Below are 16303 nucleotides of genomic sequence, written 5' to 3'. Positions count from 1 at the left end.
ATCTTAAACCTGCAGTGTGTAGAATTTTGGGTTTTATTTCCTAGCAGATTTTGTAGAAAGTAATTATAATATCCATAAGTACGTTTAATTTAGTGCATAATAGCTGAATTTTTTTTTAAATTAATTATTACAATTATAATAGAAAAATTGGAAATGTTTAATGTGGTGGTTTTTCAGATGTCAGGTTTTCTTTTAAAGATTTTTTTTGGCATTTTCAAGCTTTATTAGACAGAACAGAGTTGAAATGGGGAGACAAAGACAGAGAGAGAGAGAGAGAGAGAGAGAGAGAGAGAGAGAGAGGGGGGATGACCTGCAGTAAAGGTCCACGGGTCGGATTTGAACCCAGGACCACTGCAACGAAGCCAGTATGGTACACGCTCTATCCACTACGCCAGTGATTTTCAACCTTTTTTGAGCCGCGGCACACTTTTTACATTTACAAAATTCTGGGGCACACCACCAACCAAAATGACACTCTAACACAGTACATATAATAGGCTACATATACCGTATTGGTCCGAATATAGGACGCCCCTGATTATAAGACGCCCCCCCGTTTTTCAAAACTCATATTTGGAAAAAAGATTTGAAGACCAGATCTTGTTTTTAAAAAGGAAATACATTTTATTTATTAAAATAATATACGAAAATACAAACGCATTGAATAAAACACTTTCCTTCATTGCAAATGAACAGTAGTACAAATAAACCGAACTCTGATGTGTTTACCACAGACTTTATTCCTCTGCCCCGCTGTGATCGCTCTCGCTGTCATCTCTCTATGCTCTGGTTCGGTCGTGGCATAGCGGGTCATCCTCGCTGCTGTCCTCGGCATCTGAGACGCAATTTATTTAATGTTCATAGTTAATCACATAGCCTAGTGCTGAAACGAAAGCTATCAACGCCGTGGTTTAAGGCTGCAATGATAAAATGATAGTAGCCTATTACATTATCTGCCACACTTTATTACAGCACAGACACCAGACAATGGTTAATTAGGTGATAGCCTATTAGATACTTTTCCACGGCACACCTGGCGATCTCTCACGGCATACTGGTTGAAAATCACTGCACTGCACCACCATATTTGCAGTTGTGTGACTAGCTGAGGGGGCTGGATGTAAGATTTGGTCTGACGTCTTCATGTTGAAGTTGATCTTGCCCGTCCGCCCTTAGCTGCTCCTCTCCTGCATTTGGTCGATGTTTTGCGGCCCGTTTGGTTCTGAATGTCCTCCTCAGGCTCAGCTGAGCCCGGAAAGCTTTGCAGAAGATAAAATAGATCAACGGGTCCAGGCAGACGTTCAGAACCGAAACCATGATAGTCAGCTCCTTGAGGTAGAAGAACGCTTGACTCCAAGAGCAGAACTCCTTGAGGAACATGTAGTTAATGCGAACGAGATGGTAGGGGACGAAGCAAACGCAGAACACCACGACAAGCACGAGCATCTTCCTGCGTGCCTTGGTGAGTTTTTTAGAACCGGTTGAAGCCGGCTGTGTCTTCTGTGCGAGCGAAAGCCTGCGAGAGGTGCTGTAGTAGAAAAACACAAGCGAACAAAGGACCACGAGGAAAATGGCGGCACCGCATGTGTGGGAGAACACACGGAACTGTTTGCCTTGCAGAACATCACAGCTCATTGTGTCTGGCACGGAGGCTAATGGTTCCTGGTTGAGGAGCAATAGGCAGATGTGAATGCTCGTAAAGACCAAGAGGAAAGCCCAGGTCACTGTGGAGATGATTTTAGCGGTTCGCACAGACTTCATGTAGGTCCCCAAAGGATGCACGATCTTCAGATACCTGGAGAGAGAGAGAGAGAGGAGAGAGAGAGAGAGAGAGAGAGAGGGGAGGGAGAGAGAGAGATAGAGAGAGAGAGGAGAGAGAGAGAGAGAGGAGAGAGAGAGAAGGGAGGAAGAGAGAGAGGGGAGAGAGAGAGAGAGAGGAGAGGCAGACGTCAGTAGATCAATCATAACCAGACAGCTAGACATGAATTCGGATTTGTGTATTTGATGGCCATTAGAAATGTAAAGGATTACGACAAATCACATTCCCCTCCAGGAACCATCACTTCATCGTGGTGGAGAGGTTTGTGCCTAGTGCTCCTGGTCTCCCAAGCTCATAAGTGTACGTGGTACCAGAGCACCCTAGACCGAAGGTCGATGATCGTTTTCGTGATCGTATCAACTGATCTGAGGCCGTTTGGACACTCAGGTGGAGAGAGGGGCGGAGCTTCAACTGATCACCATCTGGTGGTGAGTTGGGTCAACAGGGGGGAGGGGGGGGGGACTCTGGACAGACCTGGTAGCAGAGTTGGTGCCCTGTGGCCCAAACGGGTAGTGCAGGTGAACTGGGAACGTCTGGCGGAGGCCCCTGTTCAAAAGGTCTTCAACTCACGACTCCGGTAGAGCTTGTCTGGCTCCGTGTGGAGGTTGGGGGCATTGAACCCGAGTGGTCGATGTTTAAAACTTCCATTGCTGAAGCCGCGGCGGGGGGCTGTGGTCGTGAGGTCTTATGTGCCTCAAGGGGCGGTAACCCTCGAACGCCGTGGTGGACCTCGGTGGTCAGGGAAGCCGTCTGACTGAAGAAGGACTGCTTTCTGGATGTGTTATCCCCGGGGACTCCAGAGGCAGTTGCAAGGTACCGGCAGGTCGAAGGGCTGCAGCCTCTGCCGTGTCAGAGGCAAAGCAGCGGGTGGGAGAAGTTCGGAGAAACCATGGAGAAGGACTTTCGATCGGCAGAAAGTCTACTATTAAAGGTGCTAGTTCCTCGTAGCACCTTTAATAATGTTCATCACCACAGACAGTAATCAGTCTTTCCATCTATAACAACTATTATGTACGTCAATACAGATGTTATTCACAGTATTTACATCTCATATGGCGCTTTTCCACCGCACATGTAGCCCTTCTCCACTATACTCGACTCAGCTCAACTCGGTGTTGGCAACATGGGTCGTTTTCCACTGCAAATACAGGTGATACTCGTATTATTAGAATATCATGTAAAATTAATTGGAATTGAGGCAATATTACGGCAGAAAGTCTACTCCAAGGTGCTGGAGAGGGTTCGGCCGATAGTCGAACCTCGGATTGAAGAGGAACAATGTGGATCCGTACTGGCCGTGTAACAACGGACCAGCTCTTCACTCTCACAAGGATCCTAGAGGGAGCTTGGGAGTTTGCTCATCCAGTCTACATGTGTTTGGTGGATCTGGAGAAGGTGTATGACCGGGTTCCCCGGGAGATACTGTGGGGGGTGACACACACACACACACAGAAACACACACACACACAGACAGATAGAGAGAGAGAGAGAGAGAGAGAGAGAGAGAGAGAGAGAGAGAGAGAGAGAGAGAGAGAGACCCAGTCCTACCTGTTAGCAGCGATGTATCCCATGAACAGGATGCTGGCGTACATGTTGAGGTAGAAGGCGGAGGCTCCGTAGGTGCAGTAGACGCGTCTCAGAGCCTCAGAGCTGCTGCTGTAGCTGGAGATCCTCACAGGCAGACACAGGGTCAGCAGCAGGTCGGAGGCCGCCAGGTTCTTCAGGTACACCTGTGTAGGATGTTTATTAATGTGTGATGTTATGTTCATGTTTCAACACTAGGGGGCTGTGTTGGGTGTGGCTGAGGTAATGTGGGTCGGCCCAAGGAGGTGATGTAAGCCAAGGACAAACAGGAAATAGGTGTTGTCTAATTGGGAAGAAAACAGTTTTTCGACTGTGCCCATGTGCCTTTGTCCCTTTGTTCTCTTTACGTGTATAGCTATCAGCAATTTGTTTAGTTATTTTTGGTTTATATTATGAGAAAAAGTGTATTGCTGGTGAATGGATTTAAATGGAAAATAAACCTGCCGTGCTACAGTAAAACGTTTCTACTGTTTATTATTTACTGAGCGCACTGGGCGCACGTCGGAACGATCCATTAAACAACCAGGTAGTGGCTTCGAAAAAGGGCTTGGCCGCTACAACCTGTAATGGTGAATGGTGCAGGCTGTAGGTTATGGTTAAGGTCTTATAGCAATAGCTCCGGTTAGCATGAAGACTCGGTAGGCAACTTGTGGGATTCTCCTCATGGTACTTTTATTACACATTGACCATATCAAGCCAGGTCTCTACGGCACTATATCTATTAAGCAGACATGCGTTCAGGAACATAGTCCCTCCTACACCAACTCATTACAAAATAAAGAATATAAAACGGAGACTTCACTGGTAGACTGCGTAGTTACTCTTAGCTTAGCAGAGAAGCACATGCTCTTCTTCTTCATGTTCAACATTAGATTCCACAACAAACAAAGGGAGGCGCCACCTAGTGTTATAAAACTGACTGTTACACACCGTCACACTGCTGGGGGCGAGACGCTGAGACCGGCAGAAGTAAACCCTCAACGTGAAGCCGTTTAGGACCAAACCAACCTGCACAGAGATAAGGGAAAAGGCAGGAATTGGATTTTTAAACCTTAAGATGTAAGGATATGTCTTCCAGAAATTGTGCCAACAAATCACGGTGTACCCTCAAACAGAGAAGGCAAGTTTATTTCTATATTCTATAGCACAATTCAGACACAAGGCCATTCAAAGTGTTTTGCATGAAATACATCAAGATTAGACATTAGAAATTGCATTTAAGTGATAATAAAGACAAAGAACAAATATCGGGAGACAAATTGACAGAAACATTACATTTTTCTGTTTTTCTTCAATCTCCAGTCAATACAGAGTTAGGCCGTGTCTGAACTGCCATACTAGCGTCCTACATCCTACATACTCACCATCTATATACTGCATACTCTCTACTCAAAGATCGATTGTGTATGCGAGCTGCGTCTAAAACGTTCTCAGTTGAAGTATACTCAAGCAATGAAGAATTTCTTCTTCTTCTTATAAGATTCAGGCAGTTTAGACACTGTTATGCTTATAACCGCCCTCTACAGGTTAGATATTGAACTAGATTTTTACAGTCCTGTGTTCATCATCTGTGTTTTAGACCTCTTGTTTTATAATAATGATGTTTTGAGGCGGAGGATCCCTCCGACGCTCTCTGTCCGGCTCATCAGCACTCAGCTGTCTGTGAGTTGAGCTGGACGAGCCACGGTGTGTGGAACAGCGATCTGTTCTGATCTCTCTCCACTATCAGACTGGCATCACTCATTTCACTTAGTGACTCTAATGTTGTTAGGTATTTATCTTCATCTCTTATCTATTGTAAGAGTGTATGAATGACTGCACGTACAGTTGTCAGATCGCGGAACCCCAAACAATGTTGTTGCCTAGCAACTTGCTCGAAAATATTTCATTTTCCTGGGCGGGTAGAATTGACCCAGTGCATTGTGGGGCGGTTGAGTAGGAAAAGTATACGATCGATTCATACCCAAAATCTTCCCGGAAGTTAGTACTCATCCGGGAATTTCTCACATACCCAAACTCGCATACCCAACCGTCACATACTCAAATTGAAGTCAAAATGAGTATGAGTAGGACGTTAGTATGGCAGTTCAGACACGGCCTTAGACAAACTCTGAACGGGAGCCATAGAGACCAACTGTTGTGATGATTTCATATCACACACTGCACCTTTAAAGTCAGCAGCAGGTGGCAGGTAACGAGGAGGAAGGAGGGGCTCAAGGACCAGCGGAAAACATGGAACAGATCTGCACATAACCGGAGTATATTTGGGACTCACCAGAAAGACCAGAACGTAGAACGGTGTGAAGTAGAGGTGGACGGAGGTGAATATGAGAAGGGGGAAAATAGGGACTATATTCTTTAACCTTAACAGTCAGGATTTGTCTTCCAGAAAAAAGTGCTACGGATAAAATAAAATAAAATAAAATAAAATAAAATAAAATAAAATAAAATAAAATAAAATAAAATAAAATAAAATAAAATAAAATTAAGTAAAATAAAATAAAATAAAATAAAATAAAATAAAATTAAGTAAAATAAAATAAAATAAAATAAAATAAAATAAAATAAAATAAAATAAAATAAAATAAAATAAAATAAAATAAAATAAAATAAAATAAAATAAAATAAAATAAAATAAAATAAAATGTCAATGAGAATAAAAGCATTTAAAAAAAACAATTAAAATGCAAATCTCTGGACATTTGGGACTCACCAGAAAGACCAGAACGTAGAACGGTATGAAGTAGAGGTGGACGGAGGTGTTGACCTTCTCACAGTGGGTCTGGTTGCCTAGTGACGAGTAGTTGAAGGTCTGGTTGCCTAGTGACGGGTCGGTGAAGGTCTGGTTGCCTAGTGACGAGTAGGTGAAGGTCTGGTTGCCTAGTGACGAGTAGGTGAAGGTCTGGTTGCCTAGTGACGGGTCGGTGAAGGTCTGGTTGCCTAGTGACGGGTCGGTGAAGGTCTGGTTGCCTAGTGACGAGTAGGTGAAGGTCTGGTTGCCTAGTGACGAGTGGTTGAAGGTCTGGTTGCCTAGTGATGAGTCGGGGAAGGTCTGGTTCACTCCGAGGTCACTCATGTTTCTGTTGAAAGAGAGACGAACACAAACCAGAAAAATTTACTTTTAGGTTTTAGGCTGTTAACAGGGGGTGGTAGGATGGCCTAGAGGAAAAGAGGGGCCGACCGGTAACCATGAGGTCTCTGGTTCCTCCTCCCAGTAACCATGAGGTCTCTGGTTCCTCCCAGTAACCATGAGGTCTCTGGTTCCTCCTCCCAGTAACCATGAGGTCTCTGGTTTGATCCCCAGCACTGGACAGGAGGGTGTTAGTAGTAAAACTATAAAATAAATGAATAATAATAATTTGGTCTGGTTTCTTGACACTCGAACCAAAACCCTTTGGACTAAAAGCGGTAGTGTTTTTACTACGCCAGCTGTTGTTCCTGGGTGAGCGTATACCCATGACAAAGGCATTAAGAAAAACTCTATCAAAATAGCATTCTTTGCACTGATGGTCTCATTTGCTGTTACATGTAATTCATGATCATCAGAGGACAAATTAGACTGTTTCAGAAATATTTAAAAGTTCCTCGTAGCGACTTTAATAATGTTCATAACCACAGACAGTAATCAGTCTTTCCATCTATAACAACTATTATGTACGTCAATACAGATGTTAGGGTGCGTTCCTTTGTACTCGGAACTCGGAAATTTCCGACTTCCGACACGGAAAAATGCAATAAAACGGTTGTTCAACTCGGAACTCAGAACTCGGGCAACGTCTGCCTCTCCCGAGTTCACTGAGATGACGCAGATTACGTCACAACAACAATCTGAACGGAAAACAATGGCATCACACACGATCATCAGTAAGTAAAATTAGCCTACATTTTGATTAATTTAGAAAAATTGGGATCCATATTCCTTATTTTTTTTAAAGGAAACCATTTACTCATAGTGGAAGTACTTCTAGCACTTAATGTAGAAACTATCTAGGTCTATGTGTTACCGGGTGAACTGTAACTGTTGTTTACAGTATGTGCGGTGTTGTATGTGATACTGAGAAACGTTTAATTAACCTTATTTAAATCAATGGTTTTATTTTTTAGTTGTGTTTTAATGTTTCGTTATGTGTTTATGTCATGTGAACTGCTGAAAAGGGTCCAGCATATCAAATATAGGCTATTTAAAGTGAGGGACAATCGGCCTCTGTTAGCCGTTGACGTGCAGTTCAATCAGTTGCTGTAGCTAACAGAAAAGTTTAGTTTTTAAACTTAAACAATAGCACAGTCTAAACGGCCCTCTATATAACGTAAATAAATAACTAAATGTTACGCTGCTAGATTTGCCATAACTGATCCAACCTCTTTTATATTTGCTACAGTGTATGGCTCTAACGTTAGGCTACATGTTAACTGAAAATCGATTTATTTTTCTTACAGTTTTCGCCGACGCAGATCTGAATCTCTTTTCAGACAAAGAGAAAACAAACCCATTCAATTCCAATTTATATCAGGCATCACATGACACATCCACGTATTATCTGGATCGGGGACTCACGATAAAGGTCGAAATACACGTACTTGGTGAGTAATGTCTTCCCTTGTCATTCTGCACTCTGTGCTATTGTGTTTACCAGCAGCGATCCGTGGGGTCTGGCCTTCAACGTCGCAAAGTCATTTTTTTTTTTAGTATTTCTTTTTAAATATGATATGTGAACAGAGGGGTATACTACGAAAGAAACTCAACAGCACCGCACAACAAGCTCCGAAAACAAATACTCTCCTTGACCGCCGCAACCACATAAGGTTGCCTATGTTGCAGGCTTACAGAAACGCCGGCGGAGTCTGTACTTGCGTTGGAGTAACACTATTTTATTTTAAAGAAAACAAGAAGTGTGCTAGCATATTCTCTCTCTGCTGTAAGCATCTACTCAGTTATCAAACTTCTTCTTCTACGACAGTAATAAAAACACAACAACAGCGGAGTTTTCTTCTTTTACTCAAAACCTCCTCAGTAGGCTACTTCAATAGCTTCGCCTAGTGGCGGACCTTAGGCAGTACACCATATAATATTAACATGCATGAAACAGTTAAACACAATCATGCATTTATAGAACATATTAAATAACTTAGGGGCTCTGAATTAACTGTATAGAACAACCACAATAACTAAATGAACACACTTATGACTATATAAATAATAAACCGCATAGTCAATATCAATTGACCTCTCACACCTACATAGTGTTTGCACGTAGCCTATGCATGCACACACAGACACAATCTTCACCAGCAACACATTGCGTCAAACTGCACTAAAATGAAATATAGATAAAAATTAATTGGATATCAATAGCCTTTTGGTCTACATAGGCCTACATGGAAAACAATAAAAAAAGAAGGAGATCACGTGGCCTCGCACAGCATTGACAGTGCTGTCATGGAGCATAAATCAACTTGCAAATCCTGTATACACCCTGTAATTTGTTATGCCTTTTTTTCCTATCTAATAAAACATATTTAAAATAAGCATAGTACCTGATATCTTCTGACCTTTTGTATGTATTTATTTTAGGTTTGGAGGTTGTTGAAGGAGAGGGAGTAGAAGCAGCAAGAGAGAATGGAGAGGACGACACAGAGGAAATAATCACCCCACTGCCACCAGCTTCTGCTTTCGACAAGGAACAGACTCTGTTCCTCATCGACCTCATGAGGCAGAAGTTGGAGGCGGATGGAGGTGAGATGCCAAAGACCCTGCATGAGCTGAATCGCCGAATCAGGCTCGCAAAGGGCTCAAAGAAGCACATGTGGAAGGAGATGGCCACCAAGCTTGGTGACCACTTTCACATGTGCTTCGACCCAGACAGCTGCAAGCCAGCGAAGGCATGCCGAGATGGTGGAGGAAATGAGGGCGTCCCAGCAGTCCTTTGAAAACATGTTTAAGAATTACATGGAAAAGTTTACATCTTAATAGACATATGTTCTTATTTTCTATTAAAATGTAAACTTTTCCATGTAATATACATATATATTATTTTTTTTACTATCTTTATTATATTATTATCTATGTTTTTAAATGTATTGTTGTAAAATATAATTGTATATTTAATAAGTTATTTGTTGTATATTTAAAAAAAAATGTTTTATATTAAATCAAATCATTCTTGTATATTTAAAATCGTATTTGTTCTATATTTCAAAACATTTGTATTGTAGCCTATCTAAAATGTTTAACAATTATTATTATTTTTAACAAAGTTAAGTAGGCTAAAGAAAAGCCATGGTCACTTTTGAAACGTGGACTATTGTCAATATTGTCAATATTGCAAATTGAAGAGTGTAATGGGTCACATGAGACGCAAAGCCACCAAATTTTAATATTCAGCATGGTCCGAGAGGCGCACACAGTAATTGTGTTAATTATACTTTCATCTGTTTGAATATTTATGTTAAATATTCGAAGTGAATGTGTAGAAAAGGCCCCAAAGTATTAAGGATTTAAATTTGTCGTTAAAAAAACGAGTGGCCATAAGCCTAATTGATTGAGAGACGTTGAAACCTTTTAGGCCTATACTATCTATGGTTGAAATGGCAGTAGTCCAACGAATATTTTAATATTAACACTGGATTAATTTTAACGCACAATTGTGAATGTAGTTTTGACTTTGATTTATTTCAATGTTTATTTCAAGAGACAATGGACTCATCGTCCTACTCATCGTCATCAGCCTGCCTCGGGCAGCCTTGTGGATGGTCTTCACATGGGTCTGTGGACCCTGCACACAGGTTGTGCATGATGCAGGCAGACATGATGACCATGACCACTATGTCAAGCCTTGTGTTTTGCAAGTCTCTGACTCTCCTCCACCTGCACTTGACCCTCCCAAAGGCCTGCTCCACGATCACTCTCCCACGGCTTATTTTCAAGTTGGCGGCTAGGTCCTCTACAGTAAGCGCACCATTGTCGCGCTTTGGGGACAATATGAACGGGAAGGCATGTCCAATGTAGGCGCTGTCCCCCAGCAGCTGGAAGTTCCCCATGTTCTCCTCCCAGGTGCTGTAGATGTTTGAGGAGCGCAACACTCTGGCGTCATGTACTTTTCCTGGGGCTCCAACAAATATGTCGAGGAACCGGCCCCTTTCGTCAACGATCCCCTGAAGGATCATAGAATAAAACCCCTTCCTATTGAGGTAGTCCCCTCCTCTAATAATAGGCCTCTGGATTTTTATGTGGCACCCATCAATCGCCCCAATTATATTATTAATTCCACAGGCCCTGGAGAATGCTGCAGAAGAAGCCCTCTTCTCACATTCATTGGGCCAGGCGATGAAGGAGGAGGCAATTGAGCATAGTGCCCTGAGAAGCTCGAAAATTGAGCGGTGGGCCGTCGACTGGGACACATCAAATTTATCGGCTATTTCCCTGAATGAATTCTGATTGGCCATGTACCACAGCATCATTAAAACTTTTTTTTTAAGTGGCACATCAGGTCTCCCGCCAATATGCTTGACCTCATTAAGCCCCTGCTGCTCAAATTTCATGAGCAGGAAATTATACTGTGACCACGACATTCTTAGATGGCGACGGAAGGTGTGCTCATCCATCTGAAGGAGTACGGCCCACTCGCTACCAGTCTTTAATACAGGGTTCCTGGACGGTACAGCGAATACAGACATGGCAAGCCTGTATGAAAACAAATTTAAGTTTAAATTAATTTTAATAACGTTTTTAAATTAAATAAACTTGTATTTGTATTATTGTTTATTCTTGTGATTGTGCAATATGTGTAGTACACTAGTAAAGCATTATAATAGTTTAGATGTTATGATGATACATTAAGCAGTTACATAGCATATTTAACACAAAAGTGTGGAATAAGCAGTGCTTTTAAAGTCTGTTCATTGTGGACTGCAAGCAAAAAAAACTTGCTTTGTGACTGTGCACTTCGATTTTGTATGCTTTAACATGTATATATGTAGGCTATGTATGTATGGTAGGCTACTTTATCTATTAAGATAGAGTTTATGTATTGGCCTTCAGTTATGCTGTAGGCCTATATAGAAGAACAGCGAGTGCGGTCTTTTATTTTGAAAGATAAACATATGAATTGTGAATCTGCAAAGGTTTGACTCTTTCCCCCACGCAGTACTCGACCCTCGGTGTGGGGGGGAAAGAACCGTAGAGTTCAGTTGACGGATGTGATGTTTTTATCACAGTACGGGCAGACAAAGCACCATCGTGTCTGTGTCTGTTTGTGTGTGTACCAGTTGGCATCTTTTACTTTGAAGGTGACGGAATATAAACATCCGCTCGGATATTACAACTTTACGCTGCAACAGATACGGCGCAATCAGTGTATGATAAGTTGTCAAACAAGTGATTTAAGAGTGATTTAAGAGTCTGTATGTTGAGTCGCGGCTGAGCCTCACATATTGTACCGGTACTAGGCAACTGTTACTTGATGTAGCTCAACGTTTACGTTATTTTGGATGAGAAAGCAGGTGCAAGATTATTGATTTACCTCATTCGCTGTTCCTGGTCGCTAACGGCGTTTATATAATTCATCCAGATCATGTTTCTATTTTTCCGATGCTCAGTTAATAGTCTTAAACACATTACTCTGTTTTGGGCGTCCATATTTCCCGAGCAGTTGCAATGGAATGCAGACAAGTCGGAACTCGGAAATATGAACTCGGAAATTTCCGACTTCCGAGCTCAATGGAACGCACCATTATTCACAGTATTTACATCTCATATGGCGCTTTTCCACCGCACATATAGCTCAACTCGACTCAGCTCAACTCGGTTTTGGCAACATGGGTCGTTTTCCACTGCAAATAGATATACAGGTGATACTCGTATTATTAGAATATCATGTAAAATGAATTGGAATTGAGGCAATATTACATGCAAAAGGGGCCCAAACCAAGTACTGAGTACATATGGATGATTATACTTTATAGAGGGCCAACATTTCTGTATTTAAAATCCCTTTTTTATTGATTTCATGTATTAAAATTTTCTGAGATTTTGAATTTGGCGTTTTCATAAACTGTAAGCCATAATAATCAAAATTATAAGAAATAAAGGCTTGAAATATCTCACTTTGCATGTAATGAGTCTATATAATATATTAGTTTCACCTTTTAAGTTGAATTACTGAAACAAATGAACTTTTGCACGATATTCAAATTTTTCGAGTTTCACCTGTAGCCTACCTCCTGAATGAAGACATACGCACAGCTGACATGTTGAGAAGTGGAAGACGAACTGTTGGCTGCAATATTTTTAAATTGCTGCGAGACTCTCTGGCCAATCAGTTTCGCATCGGCTCAGCTCGCTTGCAACCTCGAGCGAGGCGATACCAAAAAAAAAGCAGCCGCTACCAGGGTCCAGGCACCATGTTTTTGTGGTGGAAACGCCAGAAATAAGAGTTGAGTCGAGGCAAGTTGACCTGATTACACACAGTGAGAATCAGTTTGTCTAATGTAGTAGAAGTACAAAGTATGGTATAGTTATCAGCAGCAGCACTCACCTGTCTGTCTGTCTGTCTGTGTGTCTGTCTGTCTGTCTGTCTGTCTGTGTCTGTGTCTGTGTGTCTGTCTGTCTGTGTCCTGATTAAAAAAACGATATGACTTCCTTGAACACGGTTTTGATAGTTGTTATGAGTTCACATACACACACACACACACACACGCACGCACGCACACACACACACACACACACACACACACACACACACACACACACACACACACACACACAACCATGTGACCATCAGTTCTGAAGAAATTACAGATAACCACATACATTTCCTGGAGATGTACTCTTACCATAACCACAAACAACTTCCCTAATACTAATTACTGCAAATGAGTGAAGCATTTATTTTTATAAAGATGTTTTGGCATTTTCAAGCTTTATTTGTACAGAGTTGAAATGGGGATAAAGAGAGAGAGAGAGAGAGAGAGAGAGAGAGAGAGAGAGAGAGAGAGAGCGAGAGAGAGAGAGAGAGAGAGAGAGAGAGAGAGAGAGAGAGAGAGAGAGAGAGAGAGAGAGAGAGAGAGAGAGAGAGAGAGAGAGTGGATGACCTGCAGTTTGATGGTTCGATCCCAGTGTCTCTTTGCCCAGGGACACTTGGACATGTGGCGGGGAGACGGGGGATCCAACCACCGACCCTGTAACCCAGTGGACGACCAACCTACACACTTCACCACAGACGCCCTACATGTCTGGAGGAGGAGGGGTGACCACACTGAGTAATGGAGGAGGAGGGGGGACCACACTGAGTCACTACTGTTATGTTAAGTTTCTTTATTTGTCAATTCACACAAGGTACATTGAAATTCGTTCTGTCAAGTTCCCACACTCCAGAGGGGGTCCTCACACAGGGTCAGCCATAGTACAGACAGACAGACAGACAGACAGACAGACAGACAGACAGACAGACAGACAGACAGACACACTCCAGAGGGGGTCCTCACACAGGGTCAGACATAGTACAGCGCCCCTGGAGTAGTTTGGGGTTAAGTGTCTTGCTCAAGGACACAATGGTAGAGATGGTGGGCACTGTAGATGTAATAGCAGCCACCACTAGTTTTACTACTAACACCCTCCTGTCCAGTGCCGGGGATCGAACCAGAGACCTCATGGTTACTGGGAGGAACCAGAGACCTCATGGTTACTGGGAGGAGGAACCAGAGACCTCATGGTTACTGGGAGGAGGAACCAGAGACCTCATGGTTACTGGGAGGAGGAACCAGAGACCTCATGGTTACTAGGAGGAACCAGAGGCCTCATGGTTACTCGGAGGAACCAGAGACCTCATGGTTACTGGGAGGAGGAACCAGAGACCTCATGGTTACTGGGAGGAGGAACCAGAGACCTCATGGTTACTGGGAGGAGGAACCAGAGACCTCATGGTTACTGGGAGGAACAAGAGACCTCATGGTTACTGGGAGGAGGAACCAGAGACCTCATGGTTACTGGGAGGAACCAGAGACCTCATGGTTACTGGGAGGAGGAACCAGAGACCTCATGGTTACTGGTAGGAACCAGAGACCTCATGGTTACTGGGAGGAACCAGAGACCTCATGGTTACTGGGAGGAGGAACCAGAGACCTCATGGTTACTGGTAGGAACCAGAGACCTCATGGTTACTGGGAGGAACCAGAGACCTAATTTTCTTTTTTTTTAACCTTTATTTATACAGGTAAATCCCATTGAGACCGAAGACTCTTTTACAAGGGAGACCTGTTTTCCTTTCCCACGTTACCATTCACACACACATTCATACACCGATAGCAGGCTAACTATCGACATTCACACGAGGCAAGGTGGGTGAAGTGTCTTGCCCAAGGACACAACAACTATGACACAGGTGGCAGGACGGAGATCGAACCTCCAACCCTTCGATCATCAGCCGACCCGGTCTACCAACTGAGCCACAGTCGCCCCATGGTTACTGGGAGGAGGAACCAGAGACCTCATGGTTACTGGGAGGAACAAGAGACCTCATGGTTACTGGGAGGAGGAACCAGAGACCTCATGTATACTGGTCGGCCACATTTCACTGAGGACTGAAACATAATTATGTGTGATTGCTGATACTTACCATCAGATGGCAGTGTAGACACTTCAATGCTGATGGCAAAAAACTATCCCTGGCCGTGTCCGGACTGCCATACTAGCGTCCTACATCCTACATACTCACCATCTATATACTGCATACTCTCTACTCAAAGATCGATTGTGTATGCGAGCTGCGTCGAAACGTTCTCAGTGGAAGTATACTCAAGCAATGAAGAATTTCTTCTTCTTCTTGTAAGATTCAGGCAGTTTAGACACTGTTAAGCTTATAACCGCCCTCGACAGGTTAGATATTGAACTAGATTTTTACAGTCCTGTGTTCATCATCTGTGTTTTAGACCTCTTGTTTTATAATAATTATGTTTTGAGGCGGAGGATCCCTCCGACGCTCTCTGTCCGGCTCATCAGCACTCAGCTGTCTGTGAGTTGAGCTGGACGAGCCGCGGTGTGTGGAACAGCGATCTGTTCTGATCTCTCTCCACTATCAGACTCACTTCACTCATTTCACTTAGTGACTCTAATGTTGTTAGGTATTTATCTTCATCTCTTATCTATTGTAAGAGTTTATGAATGATTGCACGTACAGTTGTCAGATCGCGGAACCCCAAACAATGTTGTTGCCTAGCAACTTGCTCGAAAATATTTCATTTTCCTGGGCGGGTAGAATTGACCCAGTGCATCATGGGGCGGTTGAGTAGGAAAAGTATACAATCGATTCATACCCAAAATCTTCCCGGAAGTTAGTACTCATCCGGGAATTTCTCACATACCCAAACTCGCATACCCAACCGTCACATACTCAAATTGAAGTCAAAATGAGTATGAGTAGGACGTTAGTATGGCAGTCCGGACACGGCCCTTGTGTTCCAATCCCCATACTTCCCTACTATTTAGTATGCCAAAAAAAGATTTAGGATGTCCCAAATACATGCAGGTCAATTGTAGTATGCTGGAAATACACAAATGCCCCACTAACTCCAATAGCATTTTGGAGTATTCGTCTTTATTCTTGACATTTCTCAACATAATGAAAAATAAATCTTCCTTATCTGATTTTTCTTTGTCTCTTGTGGCCTTAAAACTCTTCTGTACTTTAGTATGTAGTGTAGTAAAAAGACTAAAACTCTTCTGTACTTTAGTATGTAGTGTAGTAAAAAGAAAAAGTATGTGATTTGGAACGCAGGGACAGACCCCCCCCCCCCCCCCCCCCCCCACACACACACACACACACACACCACACACACACACACACACACGCACACACACACACACACACACACACACACACACACACACACACACAAACACACACA

The 16303-nt window shown here is 42.9% G+C and overlaps 2 protein-coding genes across 2 annotated transcripts; both read right to left on the bottom strand.

The window, feature by feature from the left end:
• Window positions 1-1101: 1101 nt before the first annotated feature.
• LOC307270531 (P2Y purinoceptor 14-like) lies at window positions 1102-6479 on the bottom strand (the record flags this gene model as incomplete). Its single annotated transcript, XM_080054413.1, has 4 exons — window positions 1102-1795; window positions 3368-3549; window positions 4334-4411; window positions 6117-6479. The coding sequence occupies 4 exons, from the start codon at window positions 6477-6479 to the stop codon at window positions 1102-1104; spliced, it is 1317 nt and encodes a 438-aa protein (XP_079910539.1).
• A 3611-nt stretch (window positions 6480-10090) lies between these two features.
• Window positions 10091-11077, bottom strand: LOC307270533 (putative nuclease HARBI1; the record flags this gene model as incomplete). Its single annotated transcript, XM_080054414.1, has 1 exon — window positions 10091-11077. One exon carries the CDS (start codon window positions 11075-11077, stop codon window positions 10112-10114), a length of 966 nt encoding a protein of 321 aa, XP_079910540.1. The 3' UTR covers window positions 10091-10111.
• Window positions 11078-16303: the final 5226 nt, after the last annotated feature.

Source organism: Ammodytes marinus (assembly GCF_949987685.1).
Source record: "Ammodytes marinus genome assembly, contig: scaffold_494, whole genome shotgun sequence".
In the NCBI taxonomy this organism is placed as follows: Eukaryota; Metazoa; Chordata; class Actinopteri; order Uranoscopiformes; family Ammodytidae; genus Ammodytes; species Ammodytes marinus.
This window is presented reverse-complemented; position numbering and strand designations above follow the sequence as displayed.